This window comes from Leptonychotes weddellii, chromosome 1 (assembly GCF_054177405.1).
Source record: "Leptonychotes weddellii isolate Sample4059 chromosome 1, ASM5417740v2, whole genome shotgun sequence".
NCBI classification, from domain to species: Eukaryota; Metazoa; Chordata; class Mammalia; order Carnivora; family Phocidae; genus Leptonychotes; species Leptonychotes weddellii.
Window position 1 is genome coordinate 181,183,897 of NC_138369.1, and position 19,512 is coordinate 181,203,408.

General features: G+C 46.3%; 1 protein-coding gene across 4 annotated transcripts in view; it reads right to left on the reverse strand.

Annotated features, from left to right (window-relative positions):
• The window catches only part of TIAM1 (TIAM Rac1 associated GEF 1), a 374,369-nt gene that overhangs the window by 48,757 nt on the left and 306,100 nt on the right, over positions 1–19,512 (reverse strand). For all 4 annotated transcript variants that reach the window (XM_081799219.1, XM_081799233.1, XM_081799229.1 and 1 more), the window contains 2 exons: positions 14,263–14,349; positions 9,263–9,487 (listed from right to left, as the gene is read on the reverse strand). In XM_081799219.1, the coding sequence (XP_081655345.1) occupies positions 9,263–9,487; positions 14,263–14,349 (312 nt within the window). The remainder of the gene's footprint in view (positions 1–9,262; positions 9,488–14,262; positions 14,350–19,512) is intronic.

Consider the following 19,512-nt stretch of genomic DNA (forward strand, 5'->3'; position numbering starts at 1 on the left):
GCAATATATATTAAGAAAAAAAAAAAAGAAGATAGCAGGACAGGAAGAATGAAGGGGGGGAGTCGGAGGGGGAGACGAACCATGAGAGACGATGGGCTCTGAAAAACAAACTGAGGGTTCTAGAGGGGAGGGGGGTGGGGGGATGGATTAGCCTGGTGATGGGTATTAAAGATGGCACGTTCTGCATGGAGCACCGGGTGTTATGCACAAACAATGAATCATGGAACACTACATCAAAAACTAATGATGTAATGTATGGTGATTAACACAACAATAAAAAATTAAAGAAAAAAAAGATGTGGGGCGCCTGGGTGGCTCAGTTGGTTAAGCATCTGCCTTCAGCTCAGGTCATGATCCCAGAGTCCTGGGATCAAGCCCCGCATCAGGCTCCTTGCTCGGCAGGGAGCCTGCTTCTCCCTCTCCCTCTGCCGGTCCCCCTGCTTGTGCTCTCGCTCTCTGTCAAATAAATAAATAGAATTTAAAAAAAAAAAAAAAAAAGCCCGGAAACAGCCTTCCTGCATACAGAGGCATGATATGCAGCAGATATGCCATTGCAGATCCTGGGGAAAGGAATGGCGTATCTGATAGACATTGTTATGACAGTAGATTACTCAGACGGAAAAATATACAGTTGCACCCTAACATACACCATTCACAAAAATCAGCATCAGGGAGATATAAATCAGAAGCATGTGAATAGCCCAGAGTATAAAATCTTTTACAAGAAAATACAGAAGACAATGTTTGTTACCTTAGGCAAGAGAAGGGTTTCTTAAATAAGATATAAAAAGCACAAATCATATGAGACAGAAAATCAGATTTTATTAAAATTAAAAACTCTTCTTTGTCAAAAGCCACAAGACACATACTGAGAAAAGTTATCTTCAACATATAACTGGCAAAAATGTTAATATCTAGAATATAAAGGAATTCCTATGAATCAGTATCTTGTAAGTATATATGATTCTTTTTTTTAGGATTTTATTTATTCAGGGGCCCCTGGGTGGCTCAGTCGTTAAGCGTCTGCCTTCGGCTCAGGTCATGATCCCAGGGTCCTGGGATCGAGCCCCGCATTGGGTTCCCTGCTCCGCGGGAAGCCTGCTTCTCCCTCTCCCTCTACCCCTGCTTGTGTTCCCTCTCTCACTGTGTCTCTCTCTGTCAAAATCATAAACAAAATCTTAAAAAAAGATTTTATTTATTCATCGGAGACAGACAGAAAGAGCATGAGCAGGGGGAGGGGCAGAAGGAGGGGGGAAGCAGGCCCCCCACTGAGCAGGGAGCCCCACTCGGGGCTCGATCCCAGGACCCTGAGATCATGACCTGAGCCAAAGTCAGACACTCAACCGACTGAGCCACCCAGGCGCCCCATTATATACAATTCTAAAGCATGTATTCTTTTTTTACTCCAATATGCCATGCTTCTGCCCTTAGCTGAAGATAAAAATTAATAAAATAAGAAGAGAAAAAGCAATGTAGCTTGTGAAAGAGAGTTTGCAAAGTGATGATTCTATCCATCCCTTTGAGCACAGATTTTTGTGTTACTTTTTCTCCATCCCATGAATTGCGGCTGGCCTTGTGACTTGCTTCAATCAACAAAATGTGACATAGATAGATGATGATACATGAACTCCAGGCTAAGACCTCAAGTGTCCCTACAGTTTCTGGTTTTGCCTCCAGGGTCTCTGCGCTCACCATACAGAGAAACCACAAACCAGCCTCTTGAGGATGACAGGCCTCAGGCAAGGGGGGGCGTCCAGTCAACCAACCACCAAACATGCAAGTGAAGCCAGCTCAATCCTCCAGCCCCGGTCAAGCCGCCAGATGACACAGCCACATGAGTGACTCCAGGCAAGCACAGCAGAACAAGCACTCAGCTGAGCCCAGCCCAAAAGAATGAGCAAATAAAATGATGGTCCTGGGGTGCACCTAGCAGAAGATAACCAATAAACAGGTAAGGGGGATTTAGCCATCAAAGAAAGCCAGAGCCAGAGAGGCAGGAATTGACAGCTTCTCTGAAGGCCCCCTAGCCTAAGAATCTAGTGGAACAACACCACTGACTTTTTTGGCAACCCCAATGCCAACAGTTTTGCAACATCCTACCGCAGCTCCCCACGCCCTTCACTACAAGACACTTTCCTCTAACAACAGACACTGAAGGAATTCCCCTTTGTCCGGGAGGTAGCTGTCCCCGTTTACTCACCAGTGCGCACACACAAACAGGTGGCTCTGCTCACCATCAGAGAGATGGGAAAGCCAAGGACAAGGCTGACAGTTGGCTGAAGAAGTGGTCAGAGCAAGGGAACCGCCCTCACCTCCACTCCATCCCCACATTTAGCATAATGTCCAGCATAGAGGAAGTGCCCGGCCGCCATTCTGGCAGCACAGAGAAGTGGGGCCAAATCGGAAGAGACAAAGGATGGACAGGGGGCTGGACAGCCCCGGGGGATGAGGACGCACAGAGCAGGGCTGAGGCTGGGCAGGATGGAACCTACTGGCTATATCCACAGGCACCATGAATAACATGCATTGTTGTAAACAGGTCTGATCGTTTCTTCACTTTTCAGAATGGTTTTCACGTCATAATAACGTTCTTGGGACCGAGAAACCTTTGAACTAGCACGTCCCACTCGCCATCAGCAGGACAGACATTTTACATTTAGATTTCTCTTTCATTGATTCAGTGGAGACACATTCACTCTGACTTCATTCAAGTCCACTCAGGACTTAAATTTAAAGAAAGAAGATAAAACTCTTCCACTCACGAGATACATTAACAATGGTTATTAAATAAGCGGATCCTCTAATTCAAACATTTCCAAAGAAGAACCAATTATAACGTTGATTTTCTGAAAGCCTTAGATTAATGCTTGCGTTTAAATCTCTGTGAGGAAAAAATGATTTGAGGGCCAGGGGGCAAGAAAAGGTTAGATATTACCAATAAAAACATTCAGCTGAAATGAAATTTAGTCACTAGGCCAGGATTTTATTTTGCTTTTCAGTCTTTGACTGTCATATAAGAATTCCATAGAAACACTCATAATATATATAAGATCAGCATAAACACCCTCTCTACCACAAAGCTAAGAAACAAAAATAATTATAAAAAAAAAAAAGAATTACAGAGAGCTTAATATGGATTATGAAAAAAACCCTCCAACTTTAACTTAGCAGAAAAATAACTTCTTTCCAGCCAAATTTCACAAAATCTCAGCATCTGTTTCTCTATGGAGAGAAATTTTTAAATCCACGAAAACTGTAGATACAAGCATTACTGATTCGGTTAATTGGTTGTGAAAGTGAAATAATACAAGGTTCATTCATGTTCTTTAAAAATATACAAATGGAGGCTCTTAAGTTCTCAACCATCCCCCCCTTCACAGGATTTGACAGGAGTCATCAACCCATTCCAGCCGGAAATCGAGACTAGGGGTTTGGCCCCAGCAGGGCCTCAGGAAGCAGGCCAGGTTCTGTGTGACAAAATCACAGAACCCAGACAGTTTACAAAACGCACATGGCTCCACATTTTATCAACAAACAGAGGACCACGCGCTCCTGGTATCTATGTTAGAGCCTCTGAAGGACGGGGCCATATTTGTTTGTAGGGAGATAAATCTGTGCGGTTCCTCTTTCTTTGTTGCCTCTCCCAGAGGCCTGATTGTCTTATCATCAGAATCAAGCTCCAGACAATCTGCACGGAACAGCACTCTGGAATAGACTCTTCCACTTCACAGGCACTCTAGGGAAGCATGCTCTGCCCGCCGATCAAAACGCTGTCCACGTGGGGCGCCCAACCATTCCTTCTCTGACCAAGGTGCCTTCGACTTTCCCTGCTGTCACGGAAGCTTTTCCCGTTACAACACACTGCCTGGTCTTCTTCCTGCAGGAGGGATCTCTGTACTCGAAACAGACTCCACTCTTCCACTGGGCATCAGACAGATGTGCCTGAGGTCTATCAAGAGGGGGCTGACTCTCCAAACCCAACGATGGCCCCAGTTGTCTTGAACTCCAATGGACCAGAGTTAGCTGCACACGCCCGGCTCTCCCAGGCTCAGTTTCTGGAACGACCATCTTTCAAACAAGAACCAACTTCAGTTTGCTGAGCCCTGGCATCTTTATTGGAATACTGAGCTGAATGAGGGCATCTGCTTTGCCCCCACAGGTCAGGTGGAATTTTAGGGAAGATAAAGCAGAGCTGCAGTCACCATAAAAATGGCATGGCTGTGAGCCTTGATGGCAGAATTTAAAATGTAAGACACACATGGGCGCCTGGGTGGCTCAGTTGGGCGCCTGGGTGGCTCAGTCGTTACGCGTCTGCCTTCGGCTCAGGTCATGATCCCAGGGTCCTGGGATCGAGCCCCGCATCGGGCTCCCTGCTCCGCGGGAAGCCTGCTTCTCCCTCTCCCACTCCCCCTGCTTGTGTTCCCTCTCTCGCTGTGTCTCTCTCTGTCAAATAAATAAAATCTTTAAAAAAAAATAAAATAAAATAAAATGTAAGACACACAGATATTCTGCAACCTTGGAAAGATACCATCGATGCCACTGGTATGATTCTTAGAACTTGCAGAAAATGTGGGCTTTTGCATCATGACTAACTGAAATACCTTTGTTTCAGGAGTTAATCTCAGTGATAAATATCTTCTGCCAGAACAGTTCCACTCACATTTGGGAGAAAGGCCTCAAACTAAGCATTTATTCGTTCTTTGCTCTTCCCTTGACTCAAGGGGGGGCAGGGAGTGGGAGGGAGATGCCAGAAAAGGGTATTTGTGTTAGAATTCCCTCGATAAATGTTTTATAAAACCTTTAAAAATTATTTTACATCCAGATTTGCTTTCCTATATTGATGTTCGCTGTGAATTGTTCCCTAACTGGGTGAAGTAGGTTCACCTTCTGATAAATCAGGCCAGTGGCTCTCAAAAGGGGGAGATTTTGCTGCTCAGGGGACATTTGGCAACATCGGAAGATATTGTGATTGGCCCCACTTGGGGGAAGGGGCTCCTTACTACTAACTTACAGTGGTTTGTAGTAACGCTGGTAAACATCAGTGCCTAGGACGGGCCCCCCCACAACGAAGAATTATCTGGCCCAAAACGTTAGTAGCTCCAGATGAGACCAGTATTCAAAATAAATCACACAGGAACATTCAAGAGGCTTTTTGGAAACCTCACACAAACAGTTTTGCAACTTCCTACCCCAGCTTCCCCTTTGCTCCAAGGTTCTTTCTATAATAACAGTCACTCAAGGGACTGTCTTTTTGTCTAGACATCCTTCCTCCATTTTCTTACCAGTGTGCCAGTAAGCAAATATTACAAAAAAAAAAGGTTGAAAGTAGCTCAAGAAAGATTTCAACAAGGACCCATGGATGGTCAGTGACTGAGAATGGGAAACTGGGTCTTAAGAGAGAACACTCAGGATGAGGTCCCTGGTTTTCTAAGCCAACACAGCAAAACATTCAACCACACTTTCTTGCTCTACAAGGAGAGGAGTCTGGAGATGCATTCCAGACTGCCTAACAGATTTTCATTACAAAAATCTCAGGGGCGCCTGGCTGGCTCAGTCAATGGAGCATGTGACTCTTGATTTCCAGGTCCTGAACTCCAGCCCCGCGTGGGGTGTAGAGATTACTTAAATAAATAAGTAAATCTTTAAAAGAACAAAATCTCAGACCATGATATGGTATCAACAAATACCACTACAGATGGTTTGCATGTGACCATAACATTACACCAAGACAACAAAAAGGGGATCAACAACCAAAGGACAGTTGGTATCCCAACGTGGTGGATCCCAATCCTAGCTGCACGTTAGAATCCCCTGCGTTTTAAGCAAAACCACAACAAATGCACCCGAGGCCCCAGTCCGGACCATGTGAATCATGATCTCTGAAAAGGGGCCCAGATGTCTCTCATTTCTTTCCACCCAGGAGAGGAAAATACTTAAGTAAGGTATTCATAAACATAGTTATCAGACAATTCACCTGTTGCAGATTGAGGTGGATGGAGTAGAGACCAGTGAGATCAGAAATGAGCAGCCGCTGGTTCCAAGCCAGAAAATCTTCATGTCCCCATAAGAGATTGTGCTTCGAATACGTAACATTTATCGAGCACTTCCTAAGACCTATTCTAAACACTTTACTTTTATAACTCAGTTCATCCTCACAGCAATTTAGTGAGATAGTACTGTGGTAATATCCCCATTTTATGCATGAGGACACCGGGGCTTGGGGAGATGAAGCTAATAAACACAGAAACAGGACTTAGTCCCGAGAAACCTGGTCCCAGAGCCCATTCTTAGCCACTAGGGTGTGATGTTTTCAGAGAGGAAACAAACCTTTCCATGAGAAAAGGGGGCTCAGAAATAATCCAGCCCTGCAAGTTCATTCCATATTTCAGTCAGGGTTCTGAGGGCAGGATTGGACCAAGCCTGCCTACTTGGGCTCGTAGGATAGGGTGAGCAGCCGGGCCAGCCTCCCATGGACGGGCACCCGCCAAGGCTCACGTGGACCCCCAGGTCCCTGAGACACTGCCAGGCCCTCCACCCAGGCTGCCAACCACGCACTGTGACCACCATTAAGATGGTCCCTGCATCAGACCTCAAACCTGCCGCTCAGGATGCTTATTTTTAGCTACTTCTAAATTTAGACTAAGGCGATAGTCCAGCCTCCCCATTGTACCATTTTGCTAGTTGTTTTCTTTGCTATTTTAACCGCAGCTGACCTTAGACACTGCTTTATCTCTGCCTCATTATGGAGCAATCTTTCAGGTTATTTTATCCTGTTTACTTGCCTCTTTTATTCTTCACGGTTAAATGGGGACTAGGAAGCGGTAGCAAACCAGAAGGCAGAGAGGCAGAGACTCAGGCTCCCCCCCCCTCAGCCCCACTAACTGGGCTGCGACTGCCCAGAGCATTTGAGAATTCTTCTGGAACTTATTAATATTGAAGATGGCCTAGAGACCTCACAAGCAAACTAACACGGTGACCTGACTTTCTTGCTTTCATCTTGAACCAGTTTGGTGATCTGACCTGGACTGAAGAAGACTTTGTTCTGAAGGATTTTCAATCATTGCAAAATATTGGAAGGGGAACTGATTAAAAACCGGAACATTTGCTAAAATTTAAGTTTGAGAACACAGTCATGGCCCAGTCGTCAAAATGACTTTGAGCACCTCACTCAACAAATGTCAGACCCAATGTATCGTTCAACCAGAAAAAAAGCAAAGGAGTCAATGAATCTTTGAACACCGGTAGGTTCAGTGGGTTTAGCACTCAGCCTTCAAAGGTGACTGGCCTAAAGGAGGTAATATGTAGTAGGTAAAGGTCAGTTGGTAAGTTTAAAACCCCATCATATAAAAGATGGGACACTTACTATATATATACGTATACTCTATATTCTATACTCAAGTATTTCTAAAATACTTGTATGCAAATACATTTTAATTAAAACAATTTTAATGAAAGTTTGCAAAATGCACACATACACGCACAATCATTTTTAATGAAGAAACACCCCTAAAATAGTGACTACCTTTAAAGGGGCAAATTGTGAGCAATTCCAGTCACATTCTCTCAGGGAAACTATCTGTAAAGGGTCAGATGGTGAATATTTTCAGCTTTATAGACCACAAGTCCATGTCACTACTACTCAACTCTGCCTTTGCAATGAGACAGTAGCCAGAGATAAGATGTAAATGATGGGCATGACTGTGTTCCAATAAAACTTTATTTACAAAAACAGGCTGTGGGCTGCATTTGACTGGTGGGGTGTAGTTTGCCAACCCCGGCTTTATATCCGCAACCCACAGGAAGGGCTCAGACGGAAAAAAAAAAAATTCAAAAAAAGTTGTGCACACACTGTTGGTCATAGCGTGTACATTCAGATCTTGTAAAAATCCTTTAAATAACCTAACCTACCACAACATGCCTCATTCAAAGTCGTATTACAGAAACCGCGCTCTGTGAACTGAGTTTTATGGGCTCGATGCTGCCATCTTGTGGTCATACAAAAGAACAGCCTTCATGGTCTCCATTCTCTGTTAAGGGTACATGGCTCACTTGAGTCCTGTTCTAAAAATCTGATGGGGGTGTGGATACTGCAATGACATAATGACTCAAGGAAGTCAACGGCAATAGGCGCCTTCAGTTTGCTGAAGCCTCAACTTGCCAAATTCTTGCAACAGCCGCTGAGCAAAAGAATGAACTCTCACAAGGGTTCTGCCGGTGATCTACTCTCATCAAGCCAAACTTCAGAAGGGAATTTGAAAAACAATGACAGGGCAAGAATACTCAAAGTACCTACCCTCAGATTTTGAAACCAAAGACTTTTTTTTAAATTTTAATTTAACTCAAGTTTTAAAAACAAAATAAATCCAAAACCCCAACTTACTAAAATCAACCCCAATTCTAGAATCAGGTCATGAGGTCGGGAATAAGTGACATAATGCTGTTGACGGGTGCACTCATTCACCGACTCTCGCGGAACGAGAATGGGGTACCTGTGGAGCCACAGGAAGAAGACATAAGCTCAGTCCCAGGAAACAAACTCAGGACAAAGAGAGACAAGCCAGTAAGAAGAGTATCACATGATTGGGGCCCACGTGAAAGATGTTTTTGGAGGGTCCTAGGGACCCGGAGGAGGGAGCTAGCTCTGCTGGGTCCCACCCAGGAAGGCTTCAAGGGGGCAGGTAGCATTCTGGTTCCTTCTTTTGGGAGGAGCACGAGGTTGCAAAGGGACAGGGAGAAAAGCTGTGAGCAGATGGGGCAGGGCATGGCTCACACGCAAGATTGGGGGAGCCCAAGAGAAACTGACCAAATGAGAGCTCTGAGTGCATTTCCACTCTGGGCAGCTTATGCCCTCTCTCACACGGAAGGGAAAGCCAGGGCTGGGTGGTCTGGGGGATGGTGACGTGGACGGCAGAGCTAGGACCCAGAGCCCCAGTGAGTCCTGGCCCTTCTGTAGCTCTGTTATCTCTATCCACAGCCAAGAGACGGTGGCCTCTACCCATTCGACTTTCTCCAAAATGACAAACAGCAGAGGCTCGCTGAAGCTCTCCATGTGGGACAGCCTGGCTGGTGACCAAACACGTATTCCACAAGAACACAAGTGCCCTGAACTGCGGAAATTAACAGGAAGCATGAATTCAGGAGGAACCAGCTCATCTCACTCACACATCTTTATGCCTGCTGGCCCCAGTCCAGTGGCGCACACACATACACACACACACACACACACGCACACACCCCCGCAAGGTCCACATCGCAGCCGTACCTGGGTTGCTGCTGAGAAAGGCCAGGGGGCTCTCGCCGGGGTCCACGGGGCCGTCCGCTCGGTGGGGGGGGCAGGCCAGCAGCTCCACGCCTCCCTCGGGCTCAGGGTGGGTCCTCACCAGGAGGCCCAGGGACGGCTGCGTGAGGAAATCTTTGAGCACAGATGAGCTTAGGGTGCCTGCAGCACGATTATTGATCTCGAGAATCTCATCTCCCGCTTTCAGGCCTGCCAACGTGAGACGGAAAATGTTTAATTTCACACGCACATAAAAGCAGCATCTGCTGTAGGAGCGAGTCAGATCACAACAGCACAGAAGCGCCGAGAAAGGGCATGCGGAGCTCACTTGTCACGGCCCGCCCCCCCCCCCACCACCCCGGCCCCAGCGCTGGTGCACACAGTGCTCGTCCTCCACAGTGAGCGTCAAGTGATCACAGGGACCTCGGTTTCAGAAGGTTCTGGACTTGGATGTGACAGCATGCCTACCTGTCCTGAACACACCGACTAAACACACTGACTCCTTCCCGAATCTATATGCTCTGGGCATCAGCCAATTCCTCCTCACAAATGCTAATTCTGGCTGCTGTCCTCGGTTTTGAGGGGGGAAAAGTAGAACTGCTCTGATTACTGCAGTAAGTTTTGTACACGCGCGTGCACAGCACACATGTGTGGCAAGGCCAGCTCACATCTCTTGATCACCGCCACGGAACCAGCTGGAGAACCAGCATGCGGGGAGCTGCTTCTGGCTCCGACCACAGAAAAGCACTCGATCCCCAACACACTCTACAGAACCAAATATGATCATTTTGTGCCCTCCTCCCTTTGTTTAACTACATCAGGACCTCAGGCTGAGTTTGCAAAATGCACACCCATCTTTTGGAAGGTCCCCAAAGGTTCTGCTGCTTTTGCAAAGCACGCTGGGGGAGCTGCCAAAGTTGGAGACCTAAAGGACCAGCTGTGAACGAGGCCAACCCAAAAGAACAAGAGGTTTTGACTGACCCTGGGGCATTTTAACCTGGTTTCAAAGAACAAGCCAGTGGTTTGAGAAAGGGAGAGGTTAGAGCAGAACGTGAAAGGAAATAAAGTATTGTTTCAACTAAGAAGAAAAAAAGAGTCCAACTCTTACTTTATAGACTCGGGTGGAAAAGCAAACTTGACAAAGGAAGTGAGTGAAGGGCAAAGGTAAGGAATGAACTGCAGAAAGGAGAAGCCACTCGACTCCTCAGGCATCCAAGGATCCCACCCCTGATGCCTCGGAAAAGTGTTTCCAGAGAGACGTTCTCACTCCCCAGCTTCACCAAGTCACACTCCTCGGCCATCTGTGCTCGGGTTCCCAAACTACTTGACATCAATCTTGTATCAGAAAATACTCCAAGAAACATTTTGAGTGGGAAGGCAATGGCAGAGAAAGGAGAATACTTTTCTCTGTATGGAGGTGGGATTCTGAGAAGCTAAACACTCCATTTTTAGGTAAAAGATTCTGGCATCACAGCATTTGAGTTGAAAATACAAAATTTCCCCCATGCGAAAAGTAGTTAGTTTTTGGGTTTTTTTTTTTTTTTTTTAAGTCTTCTCTTGGAGACAACCCTTTTGGTTAGATATTACAGTTATATAAAGAACAGAAGAAAAGACTTAAACATCTTATGAGTTTGGTTGGTTTTTTTTTCCTTTAGAGGGAGAGGCATAGGGAGACAGAGAGAGAGAGAGAGAGACGATCTCAAGCAGGCTCCACACTGAGCGCAGAGCCTGATGTGGGGCCTGATCTCATGACCCTGAGATCATAACCTGAGCCGAAATCAAGAGTCGGATGCCTAACCGACTGAGCCACCCAGGCACCCCAAGTTTGTTTCTTTCTTTAAAAGAACTCCCAGGTTTACTATGAATGGTGGAACCAAAGTGTGTAGTAGGATAAACGGTGACCCCTCAAAAGATACGTCCATGTCCCAGAACTGTGAATGGGACCTTATTTGGAAACAGGATCTTGAGATAGACCATGCTGGATGATCTGGTGGGTCCTAAAGCCACTGACAAATGTCCTTTGAAGAGACGCACAGAAAGAAGAGGAGCAGGCCATGTAAAGCCAGGGGCAGCCACTGGGATGAAGCTGCTGGAGGCCAAGGAACCCTTGGAGCCACCAGAGGCTGGAGGAGGCAAGGAAGGGCTCTATCCTAGAGACTTCAGAGGGGGCACAGCCCTGCTGACACCTTCATTTCAGACTTCTGGCCTCCAAAACGGGGAGAGAATACATTTCTGTTGCTTTTACACTCCCCAGTTCATGGTCGTTTGTCAGGCAACCCTAGAAAAAGACTCCAGGCAGTTGCCTGAGTGACTTATTCTCAGTATTAGCATGTGAATGTGGGCAGCCCAGCAGGAGTGAGCCATGAAGTGCCCCGCCGGGGTCCTTCTGTCCCAATGTCACCATATAACTGCTCTGTGACCGTAGGCATGTTACTGAGTCTCTCCCAGTCCCAGTCTCCTCCTACGTAAAAGCGACAATGTGCTCAGTGAGGTTAAGCACGGCATCTGGCACATTGAGGATCTATTTCACTAGACGTTAACTCTCATTAGTATGTGGCAGAAGAAAATGGGAAGCTCTTCTTGCTCACAGAAAATCAGAGCCTGCTCAGAAGCAATCCCCATAACTGGCCGTGGCAAAGTGAAGTATCTAGAAGATGCGGAGAAAGAAGCACATGGCTTTCTCAACTGGGCTCTGTGCAGTGTAGACATCAGAAACACACTTCGATGACAGCCAGTGAGATGCCAGATCCCAGCCTCAGGTGACCCCAAGGAGGGGTCGGGCCCAAGCATGGCCAAGCTGATCAAAGAGAAGTGTAAAAGAACACACTTTGGTTCAAAAAGTCAATTCTGTAAGTATAGCCGATGGGAGATCCAACAGAGGGGTAGGTGGGTATTAAAGGGGGATTAACCATTAGCTCAAGACAAGCCAAAAGCCCAAGGTGGCCACCGAAAATAAATAAAAGACTTAGAACGTGATGGGCATCCAAGGTTGTCTACAAAGAATGAGGTAAAACAGTGAATGGACGCTGAAGGAGGAGAATGTTTCTCGACTAGAGATGTCTGTGAAGATGTCTTATGGTCCACAGTGAGCTCTCCATTATCCAGAGATCTGCACATAGAGGCTAGACTTAACATTAAAAACAACAACAACAACAAAACCCACCACCCAAATATCTTTCTTGACACTGCCCTCTACAAGCCGGGTATTAGGACGGTGTTTGTGGCCCCGGTGGACAAACGGGCATCACTCTTTATAGAGAACAGTGCAATATGGGGCAAGTGGGTTGCAGCAGGCAGCCACTTGCTTTTATCTAACACGAGGGTTCCTGGATTCAAAGAGCTAAAACAGGAAGTGAGTGACACCGAGGCACCATATTTCCCCACCCCCAATGGGCACACTCATCACGCTGTGAGAGATAACAATCAGGCCTTGGGTTTGAAGGTGAATAAGCCCTGCCAGCTCTGCTCTTAGCTGAGATATAGCATCAGACCCTGGCCTCCAGGCTGCCTTTGGCCTTGAAAAGTATGGAAGGAAAATCCTCCTCCATGAGAGCAGCAGATAAATGACTTTGACTTTATTTCAAACCCTTTATCACGCTTTTGCCATTTCTGTGCATAGTCAAGTCTGCAGGCTGCTCTTCTCCACGGCTTACAGCACAGGGGGTGGTAACCTGCTTAGGTGGCTCGTAAGTCACAAACACCCAGAGCTAAGCTGTCCCAAGAATGGAAGGAGGTGGCAAGGTAGGGCACTCCACCATTTCCTCGGCTGCTCCGCTCAGCAGCCCTCAAATAGCAGACACAGGGCATTACATCTAAGGCCAACTGACCCGGATGTTTTGGTCTTCTCCATTCAGCAGGTATGATTTTACCGCTGCCCGGATGAAACTAAGAATTCCATAACAAGGAGAATAAAAGGAAGGTGGGTTTTGAGCCCTACCTACCTGTCTGATGTGTTTATGCTAAGTATGGTAGGCTGGAAAGGGTCCTCCAAAACTCATGTCCACCCAGAATATCAGAAGGTGACCTTATTTGGAAACAGGGTCTTTGCAGAGGTCATTAAGTTAAGATAAAATCATTCTGGATTAGGATGGGCCTTAAGGCGATGACCGGTATTCTTCTAAGAAGGCCACGTAAAGACACAGAGAAACACAGCGAAGAAGGCCACATGACGACAGAGCAGAGATTAGAGGGAGGCAGCCACAGGCCAAGGAGTGTCGAGGACCACCAGCAACAACTGGAAGCAAGGACGAGGCATGGAACAGATTCTTCCTGCAGAGGCTCCAGAAGGAAACAGCCCATACCCTGATTCTGAACTTCTGGCCTCCTAAACTATAAAAGCATAAGTTTCTGTCATTTTTAATCACTCAGTTTGTGAGAATTTGTTACTGCAGCCCTAGGAAACCATCACAGGAAGCAAAAAAAAAAATCTAGGTTGAAAAGATTCTCTCTGAGCAGAACGAGGAAAGAGAGTTGGGGTTTCACAAATAACCCAGACTCCAGTGAACCCTTGTAGGGCTACAGGCGGGGTGTGGCAGAGAAGAGCTCTTTACGTGGGGCAAGACGACGGGATCCTGAACCCTTAAGTTCCCCAACGTCCGCAAAGATTCCTCCATCAATGGGAACAAGACGACATCCACTTTGAAGGAGCTTTGCAGGAAATGCTCTGCTTCAGGAAAACCCCTAGGACTTCCATACCATCCTAGACGGTAGAGAAGGACAATCACGTCAGATTAGAATGGAATTTCCCACTTGCCCCAAGGACATGGGCTCAGAATCAGATTTAAAATCCAAGAATGTGACATTTCTTATACACCTGAGTTTAGAGAATGATATCCATATTCCCTGCAAGGGTTTTCAATGAGACAAGGTTCGAATAATCTGCACAGGTGAACTCTTGGGGCATATCTTTCTTATCCACCAACCAGAGACACCCCAAGGGGATTTTAAGAGAGGCGGACAAACAGACAACACAGCCAATGACTTACCCTTCTTGGAAGCTAAACCAGTTTCCTTTACACTATTCACGTAGAGCCTTCGAACACCATCTTCTTCCACAGAGGAAAGTGAAAACCCTAGAAAACACGAAGCCAGGATGGTAGGGCTCACACGTTCTGAATGTTTACCAAACAACAGGAAGTACCCGCTGTGAACAACGTATGTTCAATGTTTTTGGTTACAGTTTGGAGCAATTGTTCTTCCTTGTTCATATTATTTTACAAAGCAGAAAAATGTATTTTAGATGACTCTAAAAAAAAGTCACTACTTATAAAAACATTACCAGGTACATCTAACCTCAAACCACCTATCAGTTCAAGTAGAAGACAATTATTTTGTTTTACCTTGCTTGCTAGTAAATGCCATCACTTTATCTTTTTCCTTGTCCCCTCCACCAGCACAAACAGAATGATCAGCTTATCTCACCTGGGTCCTCTTGACTTTTCTCAGCCAATCCTTGTCCTAGGATATGTTACAACTGAACAAATGTATGGCGTGTGTTCCGCCATATGTAATACTGTATAGACACTAGTTTGATTTAATAAAATTCTGTAATGGAGATTGAGTAGCAACTCACTTGACAAATCTTATTTTCTACTGAAATGGACTGATTCCACATTCTACTAGTGTGTGATCATAAGATCATCTTATTACCTGTCCAGGCTTCCCGAGCCCAAAGCCCATTAGCTAATTAATCTTGGGGTTGTTACACCCTTCAGAAACAAAGGGCAGAACAAGGCCCTGAGCTTGCAGGTGGTTTGGGGATCTGAGGTGCTCCCGATCCTGTGGCTACAAGCCCTGGTCACCTCTGTTTCTAGACAGTCTCACTCAAACTCTTTTTCTGATAGGGGTTCCTGGTGGGCTCAGTCAGCAAAGCATCTGACTCCTGATCTCAGTGTCATGAGTTTGAGCCCCACGCTGGGTGTAGAGATTACTTTAAAAGAAAAAAAAAAAAAAAGAAACCTCTTTTCTGATCCATCAGTGAACATCCCAACCAATACCTCTTTTCCCTCAAGTAAAAGACACTGGCAAACACCCCTATAGGACCAGCGGGAATGAAGGCAGCTGTAACGATCCGAGATAATTTCAGGTCTGGGTGAAGAATAATCCCATAATATAGGTACTTACCTTAAGGCTGAAGGCAGAAAAAAACACTGGTTTTAAAGAACAAATAAGCAAATAACAACAAAATAGAAGAATTAATTACAGGACGGGGACCCAGGGAGTCATCAAGACTTTTCAGGCCATGTCATAATGAATATGTGTTTTTCTGTTTTGTTCACAGGACCAGGAAATAAATACCCACACATGGGCAAAACTACCAATTGTCCTCGCCCACTCTGGTGCCATAACTCGCTCAGACGGGGACAACACAGGCCACACCCCGAGGACTTTCCGCTCTTCATTTTACTCTCCTATTTTGAATTCCATTCGTACAGCAACTTGCAACTTTCCGATTACGTTTCAAGAAGCCTCACTCAAGTAAAAACAATTTTATACATGAGCTACTGAAGTGGACATTAGCCTTAACATAGGTCTATCTATCTGCGTTTCAGTAGAGAATTTTTTTCCCCTTATTTGTTGGAATAGATGCAGACTCAGGGGCTAGGTCAAGAGAAAGAATGGATAAGATCCATTAAAATACAGGCATCTCCTTTCTGAAAGACTCTATAACGTTTTGAGGCCACATTTCTTTTTCTATGAAAACTAAAGTGAGCAGCAAATGACAAGCCGCCTGAATGGAAGATACCAGAACAGGGGATGGTGGAGAGCCTGCTCCAAGCCTCTTTCAGCCAAAGTCAGTGGAGACGGCTGAGCTATTTCTTTGCCCCTATTCCCTCGTTTCTTGGTCTTTTTTTTTTTTTTAAAGATCTTATTTATTTATTTGACAGAGAGAGATATAGCGAGAGAGGGAACACAAGCAGAGGGAGTGGGAGAGGGAGAAGCAGGCTTCCCGCCGAGCAGGGAGCCTGACGCGGGGCTCGATCCCAGGACCCTGGGATCATGACCCGAGCCGAAGGCAGACTCCCAACAACTGAGCCACCCAGGCGCCCCTTGGTCTTCTTTTTCTAATAACCAAAAGATAGTAACAAAGACTACAGTGGACTATGAAATTGGCACTGGGCAAGCATGGCTCTGAGAAACAGATCGGACCCCTCAAGGTGGTGGGAAGTCTCTGTGATAGGATTGCTGAAGAAAGCTTTAGCAATCTTTTCTGGAAGATCAGGCAAATGGAAGCCGACATGCACAAAGCTAAATAGCACTTCAGCTCTGCGCTGGAATTCATATCAGAAGACACCTGTTTGAGGAGTCAAGCAGACAGGAGCCCCTCTCGGCGTTCAGAAAGGCAGCTCTCGCCACACTCGGCTACGCAGCAGACACCATCTAGGGCTCTCAGAGTCCCCAAGAGCAGCCTCCATTTCAAGATGCCAGTAGCGAGCACACTCGGGGAAAGGGGGATATATCCATCTCCTACACTGACAAATGTAAAGAAAATATGGTACATCCTACAGCTGGATTATTTTGAGGTCACTGAAGAACACAGTGATTTTAACAGTTAATCAGCAAAGTCGGGATCTTTTTTCCTTTTAAATAGAATAGTAACAATCTTTTTTTTTTTTAATTTATTTGAGAGAAAGAGCACGCATGAGAGGGGGGAGGGTCAGAGGGAGAAGCAGACTCCCTGCTGAGCAGGGAGCCCGATGTGAGGCTGGATCCCGGGACTCCGGGATCATGACCTGAGCCGAAGGCAGTCACTTAACCGACTGAGCCACCCAGGTGCACCTAGGATAGTAACAATCTTAATTCCCGGCCAACAAATGTAATACAGCCCCCACATGATTGCCGACGGGAGGCAGAGGGAGTTACTGGATATAAACCCAATGCATCCACCCCATCCGAAGGCTCTCAGTTACAAAGATGAGGAGGCACTATGAGTGGCAATAATGCTCTCGAGAATGAAGGAAGTGATTAAAACTAAGAAAAGAAACCAAGGAGACAAAGTCCTGTGATGAACAACCAGAAGGTTCCTCATACTAAAATCTATAGCCAGAGAAAAATAATGACAGCATCAGAAACAGCAGGGAAGTACCCAAAATCAGATTCCAGGATACAGCAAAATTCAGAGAATGGGACAAGGGGAGACACCTCTGATTGAAATGGTTCACACGACCAGAAACACAACAGCGGAAGTCCCCAGAGAAAAAGGAACGGACGTTCCTTAAATGATGCGTCCTTCCACTTCAAGGCGGCCGAGGCGATCATGCTTAATCTCGTAACCATCTGAATTAACTTCAACAAGGTCTGCAAACAACCTGCAGGCTCAGGCGGCGGGAAAGGCAACTGGGAGAAATTAAGGAAGCGTCGGATCTTTCCATTGGTTCAGTCAGTTGGATTATTAAGTACTATTTCCCTCCCTAAAGTGTTCCGAGATAGAAGGCAGCATGTGGTCTGTAGTTAGCTTTTTGTGCGTTGGTGCGTGCTGGCAACTTTGACATTTACCGCACCCAATATATACTGAGCTCAATACACAGCAGGAGACCACACTTGCTGGGTGCTAGTGTTAGGGACAGATGCGCTGAATTTAGAATCCTTGGTCATTCTGAGGTCAGAGGCAACCAGGTCTCTTAGGACTGGGGGACTCTTTAACTTCTCAATCAATATGCCGTTGGAAGACCTCACGCCAACATGAACTGGGCCCTCAGAATAAAGGGTCGAGCTAAGGTTATGAGCCACACATAGCAGGCTCTACAAAGTGCAATCCAGGATCCCAGTACAGTTGGCTGCTGACAGTCATGTAAGGACAGAAACTGAGACTAAATACTGAGAACCCCGCTGTGTGATCTTGGCACACCTCCACGCATGAGCTTTCGTAGTTTACAAAAGCGGTGGTGGTCCATAGCAGATTGGAATTGAAAACAAAACAAAAAACCCCGCTTCTTTAGGACATCAGATAGTTTGAGAAGCACTGCCGAAGAGAGTTCTGGGTGGATGCCTGATGCCCCGTAACACCTTCAGCGTGGAAATGTAAATGGGTTGTCATGTCAATAAAAAAAATACAACAAGTGTAGCAGTTTTTATGCCCCATTTCTGAGTCCAAGTACCAGTCAACCTTAGAGTTCCATATCAGGAGCTTGAAATTCACCCTCTCCTGCTTCTTGCTGCTTAAAGAGAAAAGAGTAAGTTTCATGGTGCATCTTCCTTTGGAGAACCCACTTATTTATAGCACTGCTACCAATTACTGCTTTAATAACCAAGGTCACGCTTCTGATGCATAATAAGCCCTTCACAGACATTTATCCTTTGCCATCAAAAACGCCCTCTGGGTTTATGATGTCTTTAGTTTTAGGGTCCAGAAGGAAAGAGCAGGAAGGTGTCATGCAAGTGACCGAGGTTCAAAATTAGGTTCTCTTCATTAAGCCAAATCGTCTCGGGAGCATTTGGAGATGAAGACGGGGCGCCTGTGGGAGCGAGCGCAGAAGGACTCTGCTATTCCCGCTGCGCAGGAAAGGATCTGAAGATGCTCAAATGCTAAAAAGCCGAATAACTTAATTCAGAGAGAAACTATAAATGAGCAGATACAGGAGGCTCATGTCTTTCCAGGACCTCTTCCTTCCTGCACAGAGCAGGGCTATGCTTCTCTGCCCCCTGGAGGAAGCTGGGGCCCGCGCGCCCTGCTCTAACCAATAAACCGTCGGGTGCACCAGCGCCTGGCTTACCACCTTCTCTCTTTCCCTCTGCCAAGACACGGACGATGCCCCAGGTGGCAGCCACTGTGGCCCGTGTCCTGGAGGGAGGACAACATAGAGTCCCAGCCAACCCACAAAGGATGTGTGGTGAATTTAGGAAGCACATTTCCCTGTTTGGAGCTGCCTCAGCCAACCCCACCGCTCCTAATATCGCAGGATGGATTTCCCCATGTCTTCTACTCAAGCACCAACTCCATTGCTATTCAAATCATACCTAAGTAGTCTGAAACATATGGAAGGGATGATATATTCAACTACGCCAGAATGCGGGCAACTGTGTGGAAAAGCATTAACATGGCAACCCTGACTACTGGTCTTTGAAAGGCCTGCTTACGAGTTTGGCCCCTGGCTGGCATCCGGGAACTTGCAACACCCTCACGAGGCCCACTGGGCCTCGCATGTGTACAAATAATGTGGTTTATGCTGAACACCTGCTTTCCACCTGGGAGTCCGAGGCTTTGGTACACGCTGGGCAGAGGGTGTCTATGTGAC